This window comes from Mixophyes fleayi, chromosome 4 (genome assembly GCF_038048845.1).
Source record: "Mixophyes fleayi isolate aMixFle1 chromosome 4, aMixFle1.hap1, whole genome shotgun sequence".
In the NCBI taxonomy this organism is placed as follows: Eukaryota; Metazoa; Chordata; class Amphibia; order Anura; family Limnodynastidae; genus Mixophyes; species Mixophyes fleayi.
The window spans coordinates 224,261,874-224,287,948 of record NC_134405.1 but is presented as its reverse complement, the minus strand read 5'-3'; the positions used below and the strand labels follow the sequence as shown (position 1 = coordinate 224,287,948).

At 37.4% G+C, this 26,075-nt stretch overlaps 1 protein-coding gene and 1 long non-coding RNA gene across 2 annotated transcripts in view; both read left to right on the top strand.

Moving 5' to 3' along the window:
- LOC142150080 (uncharacterized) overlaps positions 1 to 26,075 on the top strand; it is a 493,307-nt gene that overhangs the window by 184,490 nt on the left and 282,742 nt on the right. The window lies entirely within an intron of this gene.
- KITLG (KIT ligand) overlaps positions 1 to 26,075 on the top strand; it is a 55,107-nt gene that overhangs the window by 7,200 nt on the left and 21,832 nt on the right. Inside the window, exons 2-3 of the mRNA XM_075209377.1 lie at positions 9,255 to 9,356; positions 20,355 to 20,417. Of these exons, the coding sequence (XP_075065478.1) occupies positions 9,255 to 9,356; positions 20,355 to 20,417 (165 nt within the window). The remainder of the gene's footprint in view (positions 1 to 9,254; positions 9,357 to 20,354; positions 20,418 to 26,075) is intronic.

Sequence of the window (26,075 nt, the reverse complement as noted above, 5' to 3'; positions counted from 1 at the left end):
AAACTTCTGTTGCAAAAAAACAAATTGTTTGTGATGAGTAGATACTTTATCAGCCATTATAGTGTAAATTCTAGTTTTATACTAAAGCAAATCACCACTTATTGATATGTTTTTATCTACTGGGATGCTTTGGTTGTGATTTTTGGTGTTTTTACATCTACAATATATTCCAATATACTTCCACATTTTTTGTGTCTGGTTAATAGTAATACAACACATTTTGTACCTTTTATGTTATTCTATAGTCTTTCCTTTGTAAGAAAACATTTCTATTCATATAATAACACCTTTGACCATTGGTTAGCTGTTCAATGAAAATGAGTATATTGTACATTCTAGATCAGTGATGGCTAACCTGTGACACTCCAGGTGTTGTGAAACTACAAGCCCCAGCCAGTAGTTAACTAGCTGATAGCTGGCAAAGCATGCTGGGGCATGCTTGTAGTTTCACAACACATGGAGTGTCACGGGTTAGCTATCACTGTTCTAGATGGACTAGTGGCAAGGAATATACTTTATGGTACAAGCAGTATACATCAGTCATTCGCCTCATATCTCTACCCAAGACTAATATATGATGTACATCACATTATTTGTACCTATGAATTGGATGCACACCGCACATTGCTTTGGTATTGCTTAGGTGCGCCTAGATGGACCACCCAACGCACTTCAACGTTCATGCCTACTCGCTGTTCTCAGGAGACGCCTCAATAAAATAGTAGTGCAAAAGTGTAAAAGTGACATTAAAGTTCAACTTATAGAACTTTTTTCAGAATATTAAACTTTTGGCTTAAAATAATGAGTGAGGGGAATTTGTTACTGTGGGTCTGATGATGAATTAGGAGGAAAGAGAAAATTTTGAAATTTGCTCCTGGACAAACCATGTTGCAATGCAAGGGTTGCAAATGAATACATTTTTTGCATGCAAGGAAAATACTACTTTTTCATGTAGCACACAAATAATTTATAGCTTTTCTTTTTACACTGAATTTTAAAGTTGATCTAGGGCATGTCCTATCCCAACTATAAATCTGTATCCATATTTTAAATTTACCCCGCCTCCCCTCCAATGCAACATGGTTTTGCCAAGGTGCAAATTTGCTCCTTTTTTCCTTTGCTCCTAACTCAATATCAAGCCCTCTTTTTATTACCTGTTGCATTTTTTGTGTGAAACTTTTTTTGTGACATTAGGCAAAATAATACTATCCAGGGCCAATACCAGGATTTAATGATTTGTTGTAGCAAATTTGTGTCTTTGGAAATGTCATTATTTCAGTACTGACCAGCTGTACAAAAATATTTCCTCTTTGTGTTAAATATAGTTCTTTAAATCTAGTTTTATTATTTTGGCTTTATAGCTAAATATTTTTGAAGAGGAGTATTTAAAATGCCAAAGAAATACATTCAAATGATATTGAGTAAACATTTTTAGTGGATTATAGTGCTCCAAGGTCCATCAAGACTGCATCGTCCCTGGAGTGCTTAGACGGCCATTCTCAGCCGCAAACTGTCCCTGGAAATTATTTAAAAATTTTACCAATTAGATATTCACTTTTCCACTAAAGTGCAAGTGAAAGGAGCAAGCAGCGTCCAATTAAATGTAGAACAAGACCAGTGGAGGGAAGGCAAATTTTAGCCCAGGGGGGGCAAGACTGACTCAGCAGTCTTATTTTAAAGGAAAAAAAATGCACATGGCCCAGTGACCCAGCCTAAGGTAGCCCAATGTGGGACCATCCAGCTTGGTAGATTCCCTCCTGCCCCCCAACCCAGCCAGCCCCTGGACAAAACCTTATTGATGATAAACTTTTACTAACTTCATTGTTTCATTCTGTGTTTTTTAGCTACTGTTTGTATTATTTAATCAGGGATTGTTGTTTCATTAAGTTTTACTAACAAATAACTCACAGTTGCTTTCAGAATATAATTATTTTCAATGCAGAGATCACAAAAGAAATGTATTATTTGCAATACAATGGGAACTAACAAATCTGCTGAATGATATAATACAGGACTAAAAGGCACAGACGTAAACCTGAATAGTAAAGCAATGTATATAATAAAAGTTGCATTGGACATTTACAAGCCAAACAAAGAATTCTGAAAATGGAAAACCCTAACTAAACAAACCCTTTAAGGATCCTATAACCAACAGCTGGTAAACCACTTTGACTTCTAATGTATGCATTATTTAATTTTTATTTTACAAATGCAACTGAATATGTTGAGTGCCTGCTTTTATTTATATAACATACTTGATTTATGCGCATAAAAATAAACAAAAAAAATATTACTCACCTCCTACACTTAGCTGTGCCTATGTTATCTGTTGGCTGGTTATAACAGTTTGACTGTGCCACACAATGATATTGTAGAGCACAGTTTGTTTGATTTGTACTTGATTGTGTCTCTGCTATTAGTTGTTGCTATCAAGACTTGCACACTGCCGGGAATCAAGTTTTGCCATGCCCAGCTTGAAAGTTAAGATCATATCAATTTACTTATCAATGCAAAGTGTAAAGGCAAGCAATTGCATTTTGAAAGATAAATTGGCAGCTGATCTGCATGCACTCCCACACACAGATTTCAGCTGGTGAAATGTATGTACTTGTGCCTACAATGATCTTCTAGTTTGTACTTAAAAAAGGAAACATATTGAAATTAGTGGATAATTTGACACACTATTACTAAACTTCTCACAGGCAATCTAAGGCTACCTGTATAAATTATATAACAACTGCATCTCTCAGCAAAGCATGTGACATTTTTTCATTAACATTAATATTAAAGTAAAGTTGTATTATAAAATTTGAAAGAAAAAATATATTTATTCTGGATGTTTGATGATTTGCACTATAAGTATTCTTCCATGAAAAGATGTTAGTGTGTCCTGGCAACTTGGCTCATTGCCAAAATGTAGTTTCCCTTGTTTAGAGTACAGTTGCTTAGCCTGCATTTGATGCCGATCATAAGATGTAGGACAAGAGCAATTGTTTTATAACCTGTTTGTTGCCTTCATTACCTCACTTAATCCATTTCTCAAGCTATTTCCAGATTCTACTTTCAGATTTCAATAGCAGCTTGGGCAATTGGTTAAGCTTGGCAGGGCATAAGGCAGTGAATAATAGTTGGAGCCAACGAAGCATACAGTGGAGAAAGAATTGACAGGGCATAAAGCAGGATGAAGCTGCTCAGAGGGCTTTATGTGGCCGTAGGACCGCCTTTTGCACACCACTGTACTATATTATGGTGCCTACACACACCACAATCTGGCTGTTTGGCACCACTGCTAAACTACCAGATCAATGGGCAGTTTGACCACACATACATATTTTTCAATTACAAGGTCATACAGATGGAGCATGCATTTAGCAGCTCATACATGGTTCATTAACAGGATGATATTATTGGCCGACCACAATTGCACTGTTCTATTACTAAACTGGTTTGTGTTTATCATGCATCTCATCTCTCGAACTAATAAGCCTATTCTACTTTTATATTGTAACGTACCATTATATTAGTATAATAATATTTTCAAAATACGTTGAAAATGGTAATGTCTCAAGAAATTATTAAGAGCATTCTATATCAAATTATAGTATGTATGAGAAGCGTCAGTTTCAGTTATTTAAAAACATTACTTAAGGTTCTGGTAAGTGTTATAGTCATTATGATCATCATGATTTATTTATAAAACGCTATACAGAGAACTCACTCACATCCATCCCTGCTCCATAGGAGCTTACAGTCTAAATTCCCCTACATACACACACCAAATGAGACTAAGGTCAATTTAATAGCAGGCAAATAACTTACCAGAATGTTTTTTTTTGGAGTGTAGGAGGAAACCGGAGCACCTGGAGGAAACCCATGCAAACACGGGGAGAACATACAAACTCCACACTTATATGGCCATGGTTGGGAAGCAGTAGTCAATGTGCTGCCTTTATATTCAATTTGTTATGCCAATTATCATAGTTTAGAAGACATGAAGTATATTGTAGTAACATTATACCAATAAAGATGGGTTAGAAGACATGAAATATATTGCATACCTCCCAGCTGTCCCGATTTAGGTGGGACAGTGTAGGTTTGAGGCGTCTGTCCCACCACCGTGATCATTGTCACCTTTGTCCCAGCTGTTCGGAATGTTTGGAGGTACGATCCGTTCACTGCATACACAAGAGGATGCATGCATGTTTTTAGGGATGGGGTGCTATGGGTGGCCTAGCGCTTCAAAATCTTTAGGCACGCCCTGGAGGTATGGCCATATCCCACTGTGGCATGGTTGTATTGCCCCTTTTGTGCGCTGCAGTACACACTATGTCTCGATTGGATGACTTCATAAGTTGGGAGTTTTGTATTGTAGTAACATTATGCCAGTGACCTTGGTTTGGAAAATATGAAGCATATTGCAGTAACAAAGTAAACAATCTTTACCATCTTATAGATGGATAGAACTGTGTTGAATGCTTTCAATTTAACAAAGTAGAAAAACACATCTAGCGTTCATAGTAGTGGTGTATTATGTAAGCCTTTTGATGTGCTAAACCCAATATAAATATATTCAAACAATATTTAAGTGCTTATTTTAATTTATGTTTGTAAATTTATATGACACCATAAAATAACTTTTTGGCCTGGAGTCGGATTTGGATGGAGGTTTATGTCTGTCGCAATTAGTTACCATTTATGTGTGCCTGATGCACACCACAAAAGTGAATCGCAATCTGTGAATGCAATTGAAGATTTCTTTTTATTGTAGTAAATTAAGTGCCAAGCCCCTCTAAGGAATCAACCCTAGAAATTGAAAATAAGTGTGAGTTTGCGGTAACCTTAATAAGTACACAGGGAAATGTATCCCCACTAGAAAAATCTCTGACATTAATGGTGGTAATGACTTGTTCCAGCTGACTTCAATTAAATAGGCAGCTCTGTCTTGCCTCATTTCATGTTACAAATCTCGTATCTTTCTCCATCATTAGCTGTCCTGGGAATAAGTGTGATGATTGAAGTAACTCTATTGAAAACATTGTATGGGTTCTTAAGTTGCACCTGTAAGTAATGTAATAAAATGTGTAACTGAGGAACAATGAAAGTTTAAAGAAAGCGGGAATATGTACCATTGTACTATGGAAATAAAAGTTAATGACATGGAATGTACTTGTCAAGCAGGAATCTGGATTTACAGGTTGGCACAGTAAGATGAAGTAGTGCAAAATAATACTTTCAGGTACATGAAAATACAAACATATATTATATTAACTTTGCAGGCAGTTAATTTCAGATACTAACACCATTTATATTGAATGCTATTAGGGAGAGAACAGTTTCAGCTTAGGATAAAACTTTTTTTAATAAACTTTTAATTAGTTTTAGCAAATAGAGGGATCTGTGTGTGTTTCCCTGTTCATTATCATATACATATTTAGGATTCCCATCTGTGAATTGTACTTTTGTGCTGTGCAGTTAGTTGGTTGCTACTCTTGCAGGTTTGGATAAAATATGGAGAGATAAGAGATCAGGGGCCTATTTAAAAACACGTGGCTATAATTTCTACATTTTCTGTTGCTACTCATCGCAGTGATACAAAAAAGTTGTCATCATCGTCGCCTACGAAGCTGAGCAATATTCAGTTGCCTCGGCAATACTGGTCTGGTGCTAGTATAGAGAGAAGGTTAGTAAAATTTATCTACAGGATTGTAGTGCAGCTTTAAACAAACTTTTTTAGTATGTAAAAGTGAAAGTCGATCTTGTGTCAGTAGCTCTGTTCAGCTGTATGTATCAAATGACAATGATATCGAAACCATGTGCACTGTTTTCATTGATGCTATACAGGTATATGTGCAGTTCTCAAATAATACTGCCAAAACTAACAATAATTTGCATCATGTTTGCTTCAGTAGATGAAAGTGATATTTTATTTTTACACCAAATTTTACTGTGTTTTTAGGCAAATATATTACAAATTAACCTGTTTCATATTTTTCTTGCTATAGTTGGGAAAGCTTAAAGTCTAATTTGTTTTTTCGTTTTGGGTGGATTCAAATGAGATAAAATAACAAATGCTATTAACTCTGCTCCATTGGTTCCCCAATGCATCTAATGGTCTACAGCAGATCCACTCCACTGCTCGGGCAGGTTTTGATCAAGGTTGTCAAAGCTCTTTGCCCATGAACTTCTTATTCACATGAATGGGAACATCATGGGAGAGGGGCTTTTCAACTCTGGTGTTAGTGTACACATTTGTCCAAGCATGAAAGAGTATCTTCAGCTGTAGACTGTTAGACACATAGGGGATCCTGAATTGTCAATAGGTTGCAGGTAAGTAACATTTGGTACTTTATTTTGTCTCACTTATTTTCAACAGTAGTTTTTTTGTTTTGAGTGGAATTACCCTTTAAGGGCCTGATGTAGAGTTGGGTGCCACACTGAAATCCTAAGTGTAAATTTGCATCCGACTGTCCATCAGGCCCTAAGTCTCCCAACACTACTTTTAACACTGCATATGTTTTCCATCTACTTGGTGAATTTTCTTAAAAATTATAGTTTTGCTGTATGTCTTTTGTATTTAATTTATATTAACTGTTTTCTACTGGTATGTTAGACTTAAGTGGTTTTAAAATGAAATGATCACTATCCCTCTGGTATAAAATTTCTTACACTACAGCCTAGAACGGCTTTTTTTACTGACCTTAAGTGGTTAACACTTATGCCTCACAGCACTGGGGTCATGAGTTCAATTCCCGACCATGGCCTTATCTGTGTGGAGTTTGTATGTTCTCCCCGTGTTTGCGTGGGTTTCCTCTGGGTGCTCTGGTTTCCTCCCAAACTCGAAAAACATAGTAGTGGGTTAATTTGCTTCTATCAAATTGACCCTAGTCTCTATGTCTGTCTGTGTGTGTGTGTGTGTGTGTGTGTGTGTATGTGTGTGTGTGTGTGTTAGGAAATTTAGACTGTAAGCTCCAATGGGGCAGGGACTGATGTGAATGAGTTCTCTGTACAGTGCTGCGGAATTAGTGGCGCTATATAAATAAATAAAATATAAATTTTTTGAATGAGTGGAAGTAGATTATTATTAACATTATTTATATGCATTTGAGTTAACATCATATTGTAGCAAATAATGTCAAATATAAAATATAAGCATAAGAAACAAGACACATTTGCTAAAAATGCAACATAGTTTTATTTCTTGCTGTGCAATATACAGATTTTAGAAGTAATAAACTAAGTGTAATAAATAAGTGTGGTGGTAGTCACCTTAAGGGTTTTCTTTATGCCAACAACGAGTATATCTACAAAATAGGACCGATTTTCACAATGCCTATAGAAAGATAATGCAGACTTACCATAAAATTGACAGTCTACATACTTCTGCTATATACCGATTGATGGATATCACGGTACTTTCTATTTACATCACTTATCAGACCTACAGTGACATTTTGGTATTTAAAGCGGCAATGCCAGCACGTTAGGACGTTATTAGCTAATTTAAAATTTAGGGATAGGGTTACTCTTAGGGTAGGGTTAGGGTTAGGGGTAATGTTAGGGTTAGGATAAGGGTTAGGGTTAAAATTACAAACACCATCAACACTTTTATGTTACACACGGAGCCTGGCATTGCCGCTTTAAATCCCGAAATATCACTGTAGCTCTGATAACTATCAGTAGAAAGTGCCGTGATTTCCACCAATCGGTATATAGCAGAAGAATGTCGGGCATGTACACTGTCATTTTTATGGTAAGTCTGCTTACCATAATATGAGCCGTAAAAATCGTACCCAACCCAACTATAGAGCAAGGATTGTACAAGGCTTTTTTACAAATCAATGTTTTCACAGTCATATGACATCAGAAGAACCCTTGATCATGTTTGCCAGAATTTATGATAAAAATAATCATTTTGTAATGACATTTTAACAGCATATACTCTTTACTCGGTTGTTGAAAATGGATTAGAGACATATTTACATATCTTTTATAGGTATTTACATATATGTACGATCCAAGTTTTTCAATAAAAATTAGTAGTTTATCAGTAAAGTAAATGGCCTTTATTAGCAAGGTGAAAAAAGTGACATACATTTTAAAATTCTGGGCACATCACTGTCACTGTGTATGCTGTCTGACTAGAGACTAAATATTCCCTCCAGGTCTTACTAGTTTCATTCCACTAAATGGCTGCAAGCCATGTTTATTCCTACGCAGTACAGCATTCCTTCTGAAGCAATGGTGCTCACTCATCTATCATCTTGCTCATTCAAGAAAATTGTGGATTAGACACGATTTCACAGTTTTACAGTCAGTAGAATGCAGCAGAAACAAGTAAAATGATCTGACACTCGCAAAGTAGACTCTATGGGACTGATTCATTAAGGATCTTAACTTAAGAAAATTCTTATTTCAGTCTCCTGGACAAAACCATGTTACAATGCAAGGGGTGCAAATTAGTATTCTGTTTTCCACATAAGTTAAATACTGACTGTTTTTTTCATGTAGCACACAAATACTTAATAGCTTATTTGTACACTGACATTTAAAGTTGATATTTGTGTGCTACATGGAAAAAAAACAAAACCAGTCAGTATTTAACTTATGTGCAAAACAGAATACTAATTTGCACCCCTTGCATTGTAACATGGTTTTGTCCAGGAGACTGAAATATGAAGTTTCTTAAGTTAAGATCCTTAATGAATCAGGCCCTATATTTGTAATCCTGTGGAACTGTATCCCTTTGCTTTTGCCTATGCACTAATAAACACACAAATATTGCATATGAAGTAAAAGCAGAAGTGAATTATTGAAAACAGAATGACGTTGCTTCCGATTCACAGATTATTCATGCTACTGTTTGTGAACTTATTGAGAGAATAGCTCGACAAACATGATTGGTATAATTTGTATGGACACCTTACCTGTAAATTCCAGTTCAGCTAAATCTGAGGTACATAGTCCACAGCTCGCCCAGGGCTGGTATTTGTAAAGTTAAATAAAGTTTATCATAACTCTGAAAGGAAATAGTGAATAGTTAAAGTGTCACAAATTTGTATTTGTCTATGAGGACCTAAATGTATCTGCCTTTTTTCTGCATGCTTAATTCACGTTGATATCGATATTGCTACAAACATATATAATGATTATTCAGCAGGCCTTGTTGTGTTAAAATTTCTGCAAAATAATCTTAATTTACATTCACTGTGTTTTTCGATCTGATAATTGACTTTATTTTATGTGTTTCCTCACAGACTTGGATTATCACATGTATTTATCTTCAACTACTTTTCATTTGTTTTGGAAGTCCGTGCAGAAACCCTGTCACTGATGCTGTGAAAGACATTGAAAAACTGGTAGGATGAATTATTTTTCATAGATGTTTACATGGCATTTGCTTAGAAAAGTATTACCACAGTCATGAATACAATGAAATATATTAGCTCTTGATCTCCAATAATTTCAAAAACATGTGCAGTTTAGAAACAGAATAATTATTGCACCACCTTCCAATTTTTACTGGTAAAAACCTTATTTCTGGCAGATACAATGGGGGGAAATTCAATTGGCCACAAGGTGACACAATGTGTCTCCGGAACAGTCCGCAGAGACAAATGTTTTTTTTTATAAAATCTCCACTCATTGTCCCTCTCGTCCCATAGAGAAGCGAAGGAAAATGAGCAAAGATTGTGTACCACATTAGCAATGTGCACAGCCGGACATTGAGGTGATGTCCAGCGGCACCTCGCGGCTAGTTGAATTCCCCCCATTGACTCTATGTTTGTCCAAACTAGGACAGCTGTGGATGAGATTGTACACATCCCATATGACTTTGTGCCATTGACTATGGCTGGGTACACACTACAGGTTTTTCAGGTTTATTGGGCCAATCACATGATAAATGACCGTTCAGCCCACTATCGCATTAGTGTGTACGCTCCAATGATGAAAAATTATCAATCCAAGGCACATTGAATCATTTGATTTGATATTTAAACAGGACTAAAAATCTCGTTCAACGATGGAACAATGTCGTTCCAATTATGCTGTGTGTATGCACTCACGACAAGCAGTGTCCGTAGATCTCTATGTAGTGTGCAGAGTCATCATCTTTTCAGCCGATAGTTATGACAGATGAAGAGCACAGATCTGAAGATAAATCCTGTAAAACGTGTGTAGTGTCAACACATGAATCGGCATGCTGATCAGGACTATTATTTTTCAGTCATTGGTAAAATCGTTAATGATATCGCATTGGGAGAAATTTTCTGTACTGTGTACCCACCCTAAAGCTGATGTTAGAATGATTATGACCTGTGCTTCCCCTTACAGTTTTTTATTTCCCAGTTTTTCCTGGTTTCCCAGGAAAAAACAGGTCAAACCAGGAAATCTGGAATTTGAAGTGAAAACACTGATTATAATGATGTCACAATATATCTTGCTGGTAAAAATAAACCCTCTCTTTTACAATGCCTCCAAAGGATCCCTAATTCCCATTAGTATTTGTTTTTACTGAGTGTGTAGTTCTTTTTATTATCTTGTCCTTTTGTTTTGATCTTGCCATCCTTTAAAGACTAAGGGCTTGAATCCTTAAGGTACTTAAATAAAGAAGTTTCTTATTTAAGTCTACTGGACAAAACCATGTTACAATGCAAGGAGTGAAAATTAGTTTTATGTTTTGCACATAAGTTAAATATTGACTGTTTTTTTCATGTAGCAAACAAATATCAACTTTAAATTTCAGTGTACAAATAAGCTATCAAGTATTTGTGTGTTACATGAAAAAACAGTCAGTATTTAACTTGTGTGCAAAACAGAAAACTAATTTTCACCCCTTGCATTGTAACATGGTTTTGTCCAGGAGACTTAAATAAGAAACTTCTTAATTTAAGTACCTTAATGAATCGGGCCCTAAAGATTTTAATGTTAAACCACTTTGCAATGTGCAGTTAATGCTTCCCTGTATTGTAAATTAAACACCCAAATACTATTTGTGGTTTTGCTCTATAAAAGGGCATGATGGTGTGTCCTTAGAGGCCCTAACTAGCTGCACTGGCTTTTACAAACAACATCATCAATGGGTATTTAAATAAAATTACAGGCTTTTAATGTCAACATACACAAAAGTAACATTGCGTTCTATAAATACAGTTACATTTTACCCATACAATTATTTTATTTGTATCAGAATGCCTGAATAAAAAGTTGGACCATAGGGGATTTTATTTTATTTAGTAGAATGTTTAGAACTCAGTTATAACAAAAATATTTTGTGAAAAATGTTAATGTGATTGTTTCCATGTTATAGTGGACCTGTCACCTTGATACACAAGTACACTACTGTCATTGAAACATCAAATAATGATTTATCTTGTTGACTTTGCATTCATCTTGCTATAGCTACAAGGCTGTCTGTTTTGCTAATCTGTTGAAATATTACCACAATCTTTCACTCATATCTTATTTGCTTAGAACACCACTTGTCTGTGTTATACAATAATTGCTGTAAAAATGTAAAACATTTCCTTAATTAAACTTCAAATTCAAAAGCAACAGTAAATGTTTAAAGGTTTATCTAATAGTACATTGGTCAGTTTACTTTGTTTTCCCCAGAACGGATTCATTAATTTATGAACGAAGGGAGTCTTTTTGGCTGTTCTGCAGTCTTTGCCATCTCCTACTATTCTGCATAGTGGAAAAAGATGAGTGGAACAATGCATAGTAAAGGTGTGCTTGGTTAAAAAAAAAAAAATTACCAAATATCATAACCAGGGGTGGATTGAGAACTTAAAGTGGCCCTGGAAAAAATTCTTGAAGTGGCCTCATGTGGGCGGGACCAACTCGGCTGTAGGTGGGGCCAACACAAAAGTTTTAGAACTCTTGGAATTTGGTTGGGGAAACATTTAGGAAAACCTAGATGTGATGACTTAATACACAGTGGATCTTTTCTAAAGCAAGGCAGGGAAAAAGCTTCCAGTCCTGTGTTATAAAATTACATGAATCCTTTTGCATTATCTGTGACTGGTTTATACCTCTGTGCTCAAACTTGTTTAGTTACCTAATAACATATCTTTCCAATATTCCCTTCATAGAAACATATCTGACTTTGTTTAATAAGTTTAACTATTATAAAACATGTTGACACAATCATATCTGATCAGTCTGCCAGAGCGGCATATGAGCACCTCACCGCTCTGATGCATGAGATACAAACTACCAGTCAAATCTCTCTTTAATATATAAAAATGTGTAATGTGTGTTTAAAAAACGCATTAAAAATAATCCTTATAATAAATGGGTATTCAGTGTGATCACCACAAAGGTGACATACTTCAAGCATTTGCAAGAAAACAATTATTTTGTAACAATTGTGTATGAGCCCTAAATGTACCCTGTGATTGGTGGTGGTTTGAATTAATAACAATGCAGGCAGAGTTGGCAGACATAGGCATAAGTGAAGGGGAGAGCTATGCCAAGGGTTTGCTGGTGACATACTAAGTGCAAAGGAGGCAGGATTAATGGGGGCTGGCCCTATGTTCAACAAAGTGATCTGAGAATGGGACCAGTGTAAGGTAGAAGGCAGGAAATGGAATCAATGTAAGAACCACTAAAGTATCACCAGAGCTGGAATAAGGCTCTGGGGGACCTGGGGCATATAAGACAAGGAGGGTTTTCATTTTAGATACATTTTAGACAAATACACAGGCAAAACTGTGTGCACTACTTCATGAGCAGTACAGTATGAAGCAGGACATAACTGCCAACTGTCCTTGCTGTCAGACCAAATCCTGACTATGAGAGACAGTCAACCAAATTCTGGACTGCCCAACCAGATTCAGGACAGTTGGCAGACTATACTGTTCTCTCCTACCTGTTCTTGTCACTTTCACCACCTGTGGCTGCTGGTATCTTTAGATTAGTTGCGGCTTGTCTGGATCGTGGAATATGGGGGGCCCTATTTGGAAAAAAAATAGGTACATGAAATTAAGAAAACTGCAACCATCCCCGGCATTAAATCAATAGCACCAACATTTAATAATTAGGACTCCCTCCAGCCCCAACATTAAAATAATAGTACTAACATTTGATAAATAAATCCGTTTCCCTCCAACCGGCCCTGACATTAAATTAATAGTATACACATTTAATAAATAAACCTTTCTCCCTCCCTCCAAACAACTCCAGCAATAAATTGATAGCATTCACGTTTAATAAATATAACCATTTCCCAGAACCACCCCTGATATTAAATAAGTCCCATTCACATTTAATAAATAGCCCTCCTACCTAACCTTAGCCCCATATTTATTTAATAGCCCTAAACCACCCCATCACGTCACCTTAAATAAATAGGTCCCACTATTAAATTAAACAACCCCACCATCACCCTGCATATAAATTATTAGCACCACCACCATTAGATAATTAGCTCCGGCCCACAGTCCAAAATTTAATTTATTAAATTTAAAAATTGAAATTGCTTCCATACAGATTTCCCAGATGTTGCCCCCTCACGTATAGTTTTCCCATGTGCAGCCCCGTCCCATACAGTTTTCCTATGTGCAGCCCTCTTCACATACAGTTTTCCCAGGTGGAGCCCCCTCACATATAGTTTTTCCAGGTGCAGCCCCCTCACATATAGTTTTTCCAGGTGCAGCCCCCTCACATAGTTTTCCCAGGTGCAGCCCCCTCACAAATAGTTTTCCCAGATGCAGCCCCCTCACATATAGTTTTCCCAGATGCATCCCCTTCACATATAGTTTTCCTAGATGCAGCCCCCTCACATATAGTTTTCCCAGATGCAGCCCCCTCACATATAGTTTTCCCAGATGCATCTTCTTCACATATAGTTTTCCCAGATGCATCTTCTTCACATATAGTTTTGCCAGATGCAGCCCCCTCACATAGGTTTCCCAGATGCAGCCCCATCACATAGTTTTTCCAGATGCAGCCCCGTCACATATAGTTTTCCCAGGTGCAGCCCCCTCACATATAGTTTTCCCAGATGCAGCCCCCTCACATATAGTTTTCCCAGATGCAGCCCACTCACATATAGTTTTCCCAGATGCAGCCCCCTCACATTTAGTTTTCCTAGATGCAGCCCCCTCACATGTAGTTTTCTCAGATGCAGCCAACTCACATATAGTTTTCCCAGATGCAGCCCCCTCACATATAGTTTCAACAGATACAGCCCCCTCACATATAGTTTTCCCAGATGCAGCCCCCTCACATATAGTTTTCCCAGATGCAGCCCCCTCACATTTAGTTTTCCTAGATGCAGCCCCCTCACATATAGTTTTCTCAGATGCAGCCCCCTCACATATAGTTTTCCCAGATGCAGCACTTACCTTAAGTATCGTTGGCCGGCGCGCTCTCCAGTGTTGCTCCGCAAACCTGACCAGAAAGACAAGGAGTGAATACATCCTTTTTCCTGTCTGATCGGTGCACAATGCTGTAGGACCCTAATCAGGAACAGACAGCCTCGCGATGCGAGAGGCTGTCTGGTGCTTACCACTGACCACCAATTACTTGGATTGTTCCCCTTATTCTGACCATGTCTGGTGAAGAAAATAAGAAAAAAAAAAAGAAAAGAAAAGAAGGTGGCCTTGTTAGGCGACCGGCCTACCAGGTTTCCCGGTAAGGCTTATGGCCAATCTGCCCTTAACCATAACAGACTGAAATTGTAACTTTAACTTCTTCCGCCCCGTCCTTTTTTAATTCAGCCCTAAACTTGGTTGCTGCTTATTTTCAAAGTTGTGATGTCATATAGACTAAGGAGAGCGCCTTAGACCAAGGAACAGGGATTTTGAAAAACAAATATTTTAAAAATGGTGACTCAACATGGTTTGACTTATTCTGATTACTGACTGTGAATCCATAATTGTATTTTTAAAAAAGTAGGAAGCAAACATTAATCTAAATTGTCGGGTAAAAAGTCACTCTGATCTCAAAAAAGTATGTGCTTTTTGCTGAATAATGCTTATACTAGACATAGTTTTATGCTGGTGGTCTGTACAGGCTAGGAATACCTTATGTTTGTATAGCTACCTATATCCATAGATTTTCGGGCACTCCAAACCCTGGCCATACCCCAAATAATGTCATACCACACACTCAATGATAATGACATTAGACCCATCCAAGCCATGCCCCAAGGGGTTGCTTAAAGAATGGATTGTTTCACATAAGACTGACTGGAGGTGATTGAAAGGAGATAAGGGCATTGTGAAACAGAGATAAAGCAATGATATGCTAGTGAATGGTTTAGTAAACATTTAGAGAAGCTAGATGAAGTCCTGTCTCTTGAATATTATTATACATTCAAACTGCAATCTTTGCATAGACAAATACAAATAGTAAATGAATAAGCCTAGCGTGCATTTGTTATTTATTTATTTATTTATTTATTTTATTTTACACTCCTGTTTCATAAAAATGTGGCATATATGACATAAGGAACCTAAACCTAGCTCTTGAGTATAGTATTTTGTTTCTCTCATTTTGAAGTTTGTGTTGATACTATCGTTTGGTTGGTGATATCTTTGCAACACATTTTCCACGTCTTGGGATATGTGTTGACAATTGACTTATTGTAATAATCTTTCACATAAAAGTCAAATATATAGACTCAATTGACATATTCGACTGTTAACATTATTGCAACTAAAAATTTTTCTTGTAGATATTACTACTGTTGCATCTTAATATTGTTGAATTAATGGGTCAATAAAAATATGTCCATTATCCAATTTTATAATTGTCTGTAAACATTTCTTGAAGCGTTTCTATATGTGTCTGTAGTTTATTGGCACTATTTAAGTGAATTGTTAGTGTGACATGTGTACGTGATAAGTGTGTGTTTTGTATGTGCAGTGTGTATGGGTGGCATGGCACAGATTCTGCTTTTAGAAAAGTCCCTCTAATTAAAGTGAATCTTCCTCTTCATTAAAGTGAATCTGTGGTGGCTATATAATTAATATTCAAATGTCCTTTCTGAGTACTTGATTAAAATTGATTAAAATTTCAAAAGACCACACGGAATATTAGTTTTGTAAGGGTAGCACTTTTGTTGCTAATATTTGCTATTTGTAAGTTTGTGTGACAATCATGTCAATGTATCAAGTAGCCTGTATGCTAACACTCACTCATCCTATATTGTACACGATATGCTTTTATTATCTACTATGTTATGACCAAGTGGCCCATTAATTATAGGGAGAAAACCCCTTTCTCAGTGGAAAATGGATCTTTTCATTGGAGATAGAGCATACTTGCCAACTCTCCCTGAATGTCAGGGAGACTCCCTGAAATAAAAGTCCCTCACTCCCTGAAGAGTCTTGCATTCTCCCTGATGCTGAGCCATCGGTGGCATGATGACACAGTTCAGAAATTGTGTCCTGATTGATGCTTATGGAAGTGGCTATTTTCATGGAGACCAAGATTTAATCAAAGACTGACAGGTAAGACAACATGACTTCAGTAATGGAGACAGAAATGTAAAAGACACTTCAGTCTCTAGAGACTCATTAGCTGCTTTTCTTTAAGCCTAATTGCCTACTCTCCCGGCATTTCTGGGAGACCTCCCGGGAGAACAGTGCAACCTCCCAGGTCTCGTCCCCGCAATAGATAAGTGACAGGGACGGGGCTTAATGACACAAATATTGTGTCATCTTAGCTAAGTCCCCTGCTGTAATTGGCCAAAATTGTGACAATCGTTTAGGGGGTGGGGCCAAAATGATGCGATTTGTCAAGTCCCGCCCCCGCGCGTCCACCTCCCCCGGGATCTCCCTGAAGCCAACGAGGAAAAGTTGGCAAGTATGAGATAGGGCTTCCACCCCTTTACCATTAATTCCTTTCGGGGATAGCTGTCACCGATAGAGTAGCAGAACCAATTACATCTACTAAGGGCCGGACTATGAGCACAAGGGTAGAGCAAACATCAGATTCAATTTGTACAAGATTTGTTTGACTCTCACAGACGACAATGTCCCAACTTGCAGTTCCATCATAGTTATAAAGATATTGCATTAGCTACTAGTTTGCTTGTAGTATTGATATATTTTACTCATGAGACATAAAATATAAAGGTTCTGTGCCAGTTTATTAGAACAGATGTGTGAACAGTGACAGACTATACAAACTCAAGGAGCCATAAAGACATAGACACTTAAACACATTAAATCTTATTTCAAGAAAACAGGTTTTACTGTACAGCAGATATATTGTTTGTTATATATTTCCTCTAGCCAGCTTATGCAGACAGTATCAACATAAATGTGTATTTTCTGATTCCAAGGATAATATTGTAAGGATTTTATTGCAGTAATACTTTAGTCATTATATCTGTCCCTTCTGTCTTCTTTGCTACTAATCCCACTATTAGGAATTGTATGCACGGAGGAGGCAAACATAAGAAGCGTTTTAGCAATTTAAGAAAACAAATATGACCCCCTACTGCTGTAGCTTTGTTGGGTTTTTGAACACTGTTTAGTCACAGTTTTGTTGGATGATTTAAAACATATTCTTTTCATGAAAATAACAGCTGTTTAAATGGCGACTGTTGCCTGCAAAAAGTGTAAGCAGCCATTTTCTGGGCTGAGTAGATATTGACATACCTGACACACATTCCTGGTTGTCACAGGTCAGTGCTGATTTCTGGTGGCCTGTTAGGAATGAAAGTGCGGCTTTGAGATGAGATGAGCATGGTTTCAGCAGATCAGGACTTGGTGTATCTTGTCCTGATTTTCCAACCAGGAACATTGGGAGATATTCATATGAATTCAGCCTATAAATTTACTAAGAACCAGTGATATCGCCAAAACATTTACGACCTAGGTTATATCACAGTATTCCAGTGATGTCACCGGTTCCTAGTGAATTGATAGGATACATTTTCTTTAATGCATTCAGCAATTGGCTGTCTCTGCAGTGCGTAGCATACTTGCCAACTTTTTCTCTATGCCTCCCGGGAGCTGCCGAGGGGGAGGTGGGCGTGCGGGGGGGTGGGGATCCAAAATCTCGTCATTTTGGACCCCGTGACATAATTACATAAACACGTAATTTTACAGCGGGGGGGTGGGGCCAAATGCAGCAATTCCGGGAGAATCGCTGTATTTTGACCCTAAATCTGCCCACTTTGGCAAATGAGAGAGATTGCCATACTCTGCCGGGAGTCTGTGAGACTCACCCAAAATGCGGGAGTCTCCCAGACATTCCGGGAGAGTTGGCAAGTATTGTGTGTAGGCAACGAGTATAGTGTACGTGTCATAGTGAATAAAGCTTTTTCACAACTCTGTTACGAAAGTCACCTGGCCATCACAATTCAGTTGTCATGCCCATTGAATAAATATGTTTTAGGACACAGCACTGACAACCATTTGTTTGCATCCACTCTGCAAGCTTTGCCAGCATCTTTTTAAATAATAGCCCAGTAATGTAGCATTGCAAACACAAAATCATAATGAAGGTAGTGGAGCCAAAACTTAATCCTGAAATTTGGCTCTCTTCTGTAACCGTCATGAATGAAATGTGTTGACTATCTATTGCTCAAACAGCTTCATATTATGCTTGGATGGTAGTAAGTACAAAAATAAATTCTTTTTAATCCACCAATTTAGTATGCCACATCTATTTACTTAATATGAAAAAGAGTGTAATGTTAGCTTAAATAATGAGTTGATAATGAGTTGTGAGCACATGGTAGTTACTTAACCTTTAACCTCTACTGCTCACAACTTACCCAACCGGTTAACAGGTCTATTTAAAATAATTCTAATGAGTGAAAATAGGTCAAATAAAGTGTAAAATAACAATTGACTTATATGTAAACTATTGCGCTTCACGGACAATTTATTTTATATTTTGTTTCCGTGCTTGAATTACACTCAGACACAGGGCTTCTGAGAGTTACCTTGTGCCCTTTTTGACAGTTTCTTGAAGCTTCCCCCCTAGACTGGACATTAGTTACTGTCCCCCACACCACTATTCGGCTCAGATGGGACCATTTAATAGTACAATATGCTGCAAGGGAGTTTTGAGACACACAACTAGAGCTCTGCTACAGTAAATACAAAGTGCAAGTTTTTGTCCATGCCTAAGTGTAAGAGCCCTTGATGTGAAGCTAATAGCTCGTTCCTACACAGAATGTTCCACATATAAGTGCTCAAACTTGTGTATTATTATAATTTTAGAACCACAATCCATCTTTGTATTGGTAAGACAATGTTGAGTAGTGCTAAGCTAAGTAACTTTGATTGTTAATATTTCGAAGATTAAGTCTTTTGTTGTTGAGCTATTCTATCAAGCTTTCATTTTAATTTACAATAATGGGTAAATGGCTGAAAATAATTCATATTATCAATATTCCAGAGACTCTTAGTTTCCTCCGACATATTCAGTCTTTTGTTATAATTTATTAATGTGTTCTATCACCAGTTGGAAATCATTGCAGTGATAGCCTCATCATCTGTGTTAGTAATGTCACATTGTAGTAACGATTATGCTAAAACATTGTATAGTCAGCTGTCTTGATTTAAAGTGTCTCCTATTACTGCAGTATAGTAGTTCCCAACAATTTCAAATCATTTTTAGGGACATTTTCTTGCAATTCAGATGCAAGTGTGTGGTGCGTGGCACCGTCTAAATGGACCATCCTGTGCTGCAATCCTCTACTATCGTTATATGTTTAATGAACTTACTTGTAGTGTAATATTTTGTGTCTGAAATCCCCTTCATTAACTATTAAAGCATGGAGAGTCGGTCAATACTGAAAAATATGGACATCTCCTGGGACAAAAGTTTCAAGGGGCACTGGAGATTCGGAACAGTCAGATACTATGCAATATAAACAGCCACAGCTCCACTCATCTTACCAATTGGATCACCGCTGAGATAAGCAGTCCTTACACCTTTCCATTTATATTCCTTCCCCAAATCTCTTGTTATAACTATAATATGTAACCGATAATGTCTGAATTGGGGTTTTTTTTGCATTTATCTTTAAAAAGTCCTTGTTTTTCCAGCACATGCAAGCTTCTTCAGGGGAGAGGCATGTTTTCTTTTTATGCTCAACAGCGACTTTTTAGAGCAACTTATCCATATTTAATGGAAAAAGAACAGGAAGCAACTTTAATATAATGGAGTATTGCAATTTATGTAATAGGAAATCCGTAACAGGTGTTGTTTGGTTCTTATCTGTCTGTGGAAAGCATAAAGTATTAACCAAAAATAAATATTACATCCATTATTCTATTATTCTAATGACAAATTGCAAAGTACAATTATTCATTTTGTATAACATGTTTCTAAATCATACTTTCAGAAGTAGTAGCTCTAACAAATATTGTCATTTTCAGGTTGGAAATCTCCCAAGTGATTACATTATGCGTCTGAAACGTGTCCCAGTAAAGGAGCATTTGGTAAGCACTGTACTGTGCCTGTGCATGTTTGTATGTGTTATAACATTACACTTTTTTTCATTCAAATGCATATATGCACAAATTAACAGAATTGACAGCAACCATCTAGACACAAATTAACCACTCACTATAGAATGCCACAAAGATAACACACCACAGAAGCTAAAGATTATTAAGTGTGTGAGGATATGATTATTGTATACCCTGTAAATCATACTTGCCAACTCTCCCGTAATGTCCGGGAGACTCCTGCATTTTGTGAGAGTCTCCCGGATGAGTGTGGCAATCTCCCTGATAGGAAGTGGGCAGAATTCGGTTTAAACGCCGCGTTTCACCCGGAATCGCGGCATTTATCCCCGCCCCCACGGTAAAATGACACGATTTGCTTCATTCCGTCACGGGGGCGGGGCCAAAATTACACAATTTCGGCGCCCCGCCCCCTGCACGCCCAGGTCCCAGCCGGCATCTCCCGGAAAAAGAAATACAAATGTTGGCAAGTATGCTGTAAATGCACTTTTGGGAGCCAAAAATAGATCTAGCCATTACATCCTGTTCATAGGGCAGAATGGAGACAGAGGAACTAGCTCCTAAAATAGGAGAAAGGTTTATATATAACTCCCTAAGTATTTGAGCAAACAAAAGGCAACGCATGAGTCATTTATGTAGCCTTAAAATTTGTCTCTAAATTGCATTTAATAATGGCAAATGCTTCAATTTGACCACACAATACATACATAAGTACATGACTGCATTCTGCTAATGTGAATCTACCCTGGTAAACTTCTATATGTAAAGTGTGCAAGACTTTGGAAATGCACATTGTGGAAAAGAGTGAAAATATCACATCAAAGTCCTGCCTATTTATAATCATGGGAGTGGGTGGAAATTGTGCTTTCTCTGTTACTTGTATCACTATTGTAAATTTGATTGCCTTTATTATATTGGTAGACTTGTGCCTATAAATGTGATTTCCTGTATAATGCCATCCTGGTCTTGAGCTTCGCCTCCTCCTTGCTAGTAGCTAGCTCCAAGCAAAATAACAAGACATACAATGTACTTTCATACTCTCTCCCAATATCTCCAGAATGCAACTAGGAAAAGATCTGCTCCCTAACTAAAATCCATAGATAGGAACGGTAAGGATTAAACCAAAGGAATATTTAGAGACATGCAGTTTCAGTGGTCTCTTTAGCAATATATCGCAGAGACAAATGCATTTAGCAAAACTGGAATGTGAGCAAATAACATCATAAAAGGTTATATTCTTGTTGTCACAAGAAGCGTTTTTCATAGGGGTACAGGGCAGACATTCATCCAAAGCATTTTACGCTTTATCAAGCAAAGTTGCATTTGCTTATTAAAATATATTTCACAATAATATGTGGCCAGGGTATCCTTGTATGTACATGGTGACAGCAGTGTTTTATTGTAGGAACCTAGAATCCTTATGATACCACAAGGCCAGTAGGTCAATGGAACTGGCCTATTGTATATTTACAAATGTATTTCTGTCTCAACCTTCTTTTATACTTATACAAGGTCATTTTACATGGCTAAACTATGGCTTAGATGGCTATAACATTTAATTAGGGGGACTATTATTAAATACTTACTCTAAAATATATTCCATAAAAATGTATATTAGAAGTGTATGTTTTAGCACTGTTTTGGTATATTTGTTTATTTATTATTATACTTTACATATAGATAAGACACAGTTTTGAGGTTAACATTAAGTAACATAGCACACACGTACTGTAGATTTGTACAGAATATATATATTAAAAAACATCACCTTTGCTAGTGGTAAATTCTGGACAGATGCATGGGGCTTTTAGGTGGCTCATACAGAGTGTATAGCCTAGTAGAACTTTCTAAAAATGCAATTAAACCATTGTAGGGGATATTTAATAGGAGATTATTTGTAAAATGACCCAGTACCTTTTATATCAGACAATAACCTGACGTGATTAATATATTGATAAACCATTAAACAATTATTCTAAAGAGTAAGGTTACTGCCTTCAGTAAAAATCTGAGCAACGTATGTAATGCAATTGCCCAGGAGAAACTTAACAGCCATAAACAATTGGCATCCTAGGTCAAAGAGGCCAACACATAATCAGAAGAGAGCCAGTCAATGCTTCACATGACTGGCTTATATGCAGATCATCATCATCAGTTATTTATATAGCGCCAGTAATTCTGCAGCACTGTACAGAGAACTCATTCACATCGGTCCATGCCCCATTGGAGCTTACAGTTTAAATTCTCTAACATACACACACAGGCTGAGAGAAAGACTAAGGTCAATTTGATAGCAGCCATTTGACCTACTAGTATGTTTTTGGAGTGTTGGAGGAAACCTGAGCACCCGGAGGAAACCCACACAAACACGGGGAGAACATACAATCTCCACACAGATAAGGCCATGGTCAGCAATCAAACTCATGACGCTAGTGCCATGAGGCAGAAGTGCTATTCACTAAGCCACCGTGCTGCCCATCTCATAGGACTGGAAATTCCAGTTAGTCGTGTATCGCCTGCACGATTATTAGACCCATTTTGCTGCTAGTAGTCGATACTGGCTCAACTGGAGAGTGAAGTGTAACAATTGTCCAATCTTCACCATGGACCCAGTGAAAGTGGTAATAGATTGTAACAAAACCCACAGGTTGTGGTCCTACGACTATCCGACCTGGGCAGCACCTAACAGTACATGGAGACAATAGGAAAATATAAAAACAAGTAGGAGAGCAGACTAAAGGTCAGGATGGTATACATGCCATAGATCAGGATATTGAGCAGACTAGGATAAATAGGCTGGGTCAACAATCAGATGGCAGGCACAGAGAAGGTCAGCACCAAGCCAGGTCAGCAATAGGTAGTTAGATGATCTTTAATAAAATAGCATATAAATAGCAAAGATACCTGTTATTCAGGCACAATAATGTACACCAAGGGGATCATGTAGAGTTGAATAGAAAATGTATTTTCTGAATATAATATGTCTTTTTAATTCTGTGCATGTCCACAAATTACTAGTTATAGTCATATGTTGACTGATTCGCATCTTGTGATTATGGATGTGTGTGGCCCCTTGCGATTGAAGAGGTAGAACTGGGAAGGAGGAGGGTATAAGGGCGTGTTAGAGCAACTGCGACTTATGTAGACTGACATATGAGCTTAGCAGGAGACAGGAAACTTGCAGGTACTCGATCACTAGTGTAAGTTAAGAACTGATGGTGAGGAAGATCAGGTTAGATGTGTATGGCTCAACATACCAATGTAAAATCAGGTTTTTTGGATAGAATTTCCTTCTGTGTTTTAGACGGAAATTGTGTAAAACCCTACATGAGGCCCTAAATATACTTTAAAATCAAAATCCGTATGATCTCAGTAGATACAAAACCTATGGGCAGCCACATTCCTGGCAGCAAAACATAATAGACTGAAGCAAGGTATTATAAGCAGCATATTACAAAATACAATAATCAGCTGTATAACACAGAGGTTGGTTGAACCCATTAAATTACACTAATTGGCAATGTAATTTAATTCAACAAATGTATATCATTGTCTCGGATTTGTAAAATCATACTAATACATTTAATATCTAGAGTAGTATATATTTTATCTAAAAATAAACAAAGAAACATAATTTGTTGTACTAATACATAGTTTGTTGACAGGTGCCAATTATCTACACTTGCAACACTTGAAACTATTCCTCACGGGGCAATATTTTTTTGTGCAAAATTTGCCTAAACTAGTTGAAATACTAGTCAATCAGCATTTTTGAATGGACCAATTAGAGTAGAATTCTAAGAATTCCTATGACCATCAGTTCTTAAAATTCCAAATCCCACTTATACAGGCAGAACAAAGGCAATGTTGTGGAAATATCTTGCTAAGAGTGGTGGACAGTTGCTGGCAGATTTGCTTAAATATAAATGCAGAAATCTGGCAGTGATTGCAATCTAGTTTTGTACAGGGCAAAAAAGTTACTGTTATTTAATAATCATTTGACCACTATACTTGCATAACTAAGGCAAATCCGCACTTTTTTATTTGTGTATTAGCGATAGGTTGCAATCATTGCAAATCATTTTCTCCCCCAATGTTTCAACTGTTTTATAATAGAAACAAGCACACACTAATCTTACTTCTTTAGTATCACTGGTGTGAATTAAAATCCAGGTGATCTTTATCAAGTGAGCTAGATCAGACAGTAGCCTGGGCTTTCCCAGGGCCCCCACCCACCCCCTCTATTCTTTTCTTTATAACTTATTTTCAAAAAAGTGACCTTGGCAGGTAGCCAGGAAAGCTGTATGACCACATCTACATTGTTCAAGCTGTTCACCCTTGGGGCTAAAGAAAAGCAGATACATTTAAATGTTTTGAGCCACATAGCAGTGATTTGCAAATTAGCTTAAAGGTAGCACACAAACAGGCTTAGATGCTATAAATTGCATGTTTCATCAAAAGTGCTGCTAATTGTCAACTTTCAGGTATGAAAAGTGAGACTAAACAATGTGTCCTTGTAAACAGAATATAGCCACTAGGAGGAAGTCAGTGGAACAGAGGGTGTGTTGCTTGAGGTATAGTAAATGGAGCCCTAATTCTAAATTCTTTCAGTAAACTCTGAAGAACCTGCCAATAGTACTGCCATTTATTGTAACACGGTGCCAAAATTCTATGAATAAAACCCTAGTTAATATTTTATGACCGGAATGATTTAAGACACATAATTGCTATGCTCTGCAAGATTAAACATAATATTGACGTCAATAACTGTGATATATGTAACCCCCTGTTTGCCTGATGTGTTGTGGTGTATTTCTCCATTATACCTACCTCTATAGAACTCTTGAATCTACCATATGGCTGTAGCTCAGACTCTATCATCTTTGGCTCCTGTGGGTATCACTGCTCATTCAGATTTAAATGCAGCAAAGGTTGTACAGTGTAGATACAGTAGGTATAGCAGTGTACAGTTGCCAGTGTTGAAATGAATTGGCGCCAGGTGATCTAACTTGGTGAAATGAGTTAGATCTTTATTGATACTCCACAACTTTACTCTCCAGCATAATACTTTTGGTTACATAGGCAGTCGACTTGGCACAAGAGATAACATTCTTGATTTGTGATATTAGAAAATACAGTCTCAAACCTTACAGGTGCCTTTTAAAACGAGCACAGATGCTCAGACGCCTCACCTCACATGCAGGAGAGGCTAGTGTTATCCTCTCCTGATTGTGCTCTTGGACTTAACACTCCGGACTCTCCACAGCATCGCTGGCCTCTCTTTCTGCTTTCCTGAGACTAATTCTCAGAACTTGGATAGTCAAATATCAGCAGTATCTCAGCTAACCACTCTTAGTGGCACACAGCATTTGTGTTCACTCTACCAGGTTACAGTTAAAACAGGTATCACACTTATGCTCAAAATGGAATCACTCGAAAGCATTGACCCTAATCATAAACAAAACTAGAAGCTGAGCCTTAGCCTCTGCTTCTTGCTCTCACATGCGCTTTGTCTCGATTTCCTGTTACAGTTTTTAAACACTCTGGTTCCCACAAAATCTTCACACGTGTCACAAGAGGTGTGACATTTGCACACTTATGCCTCAAGAGGCATTTCCTATCAATACCTGG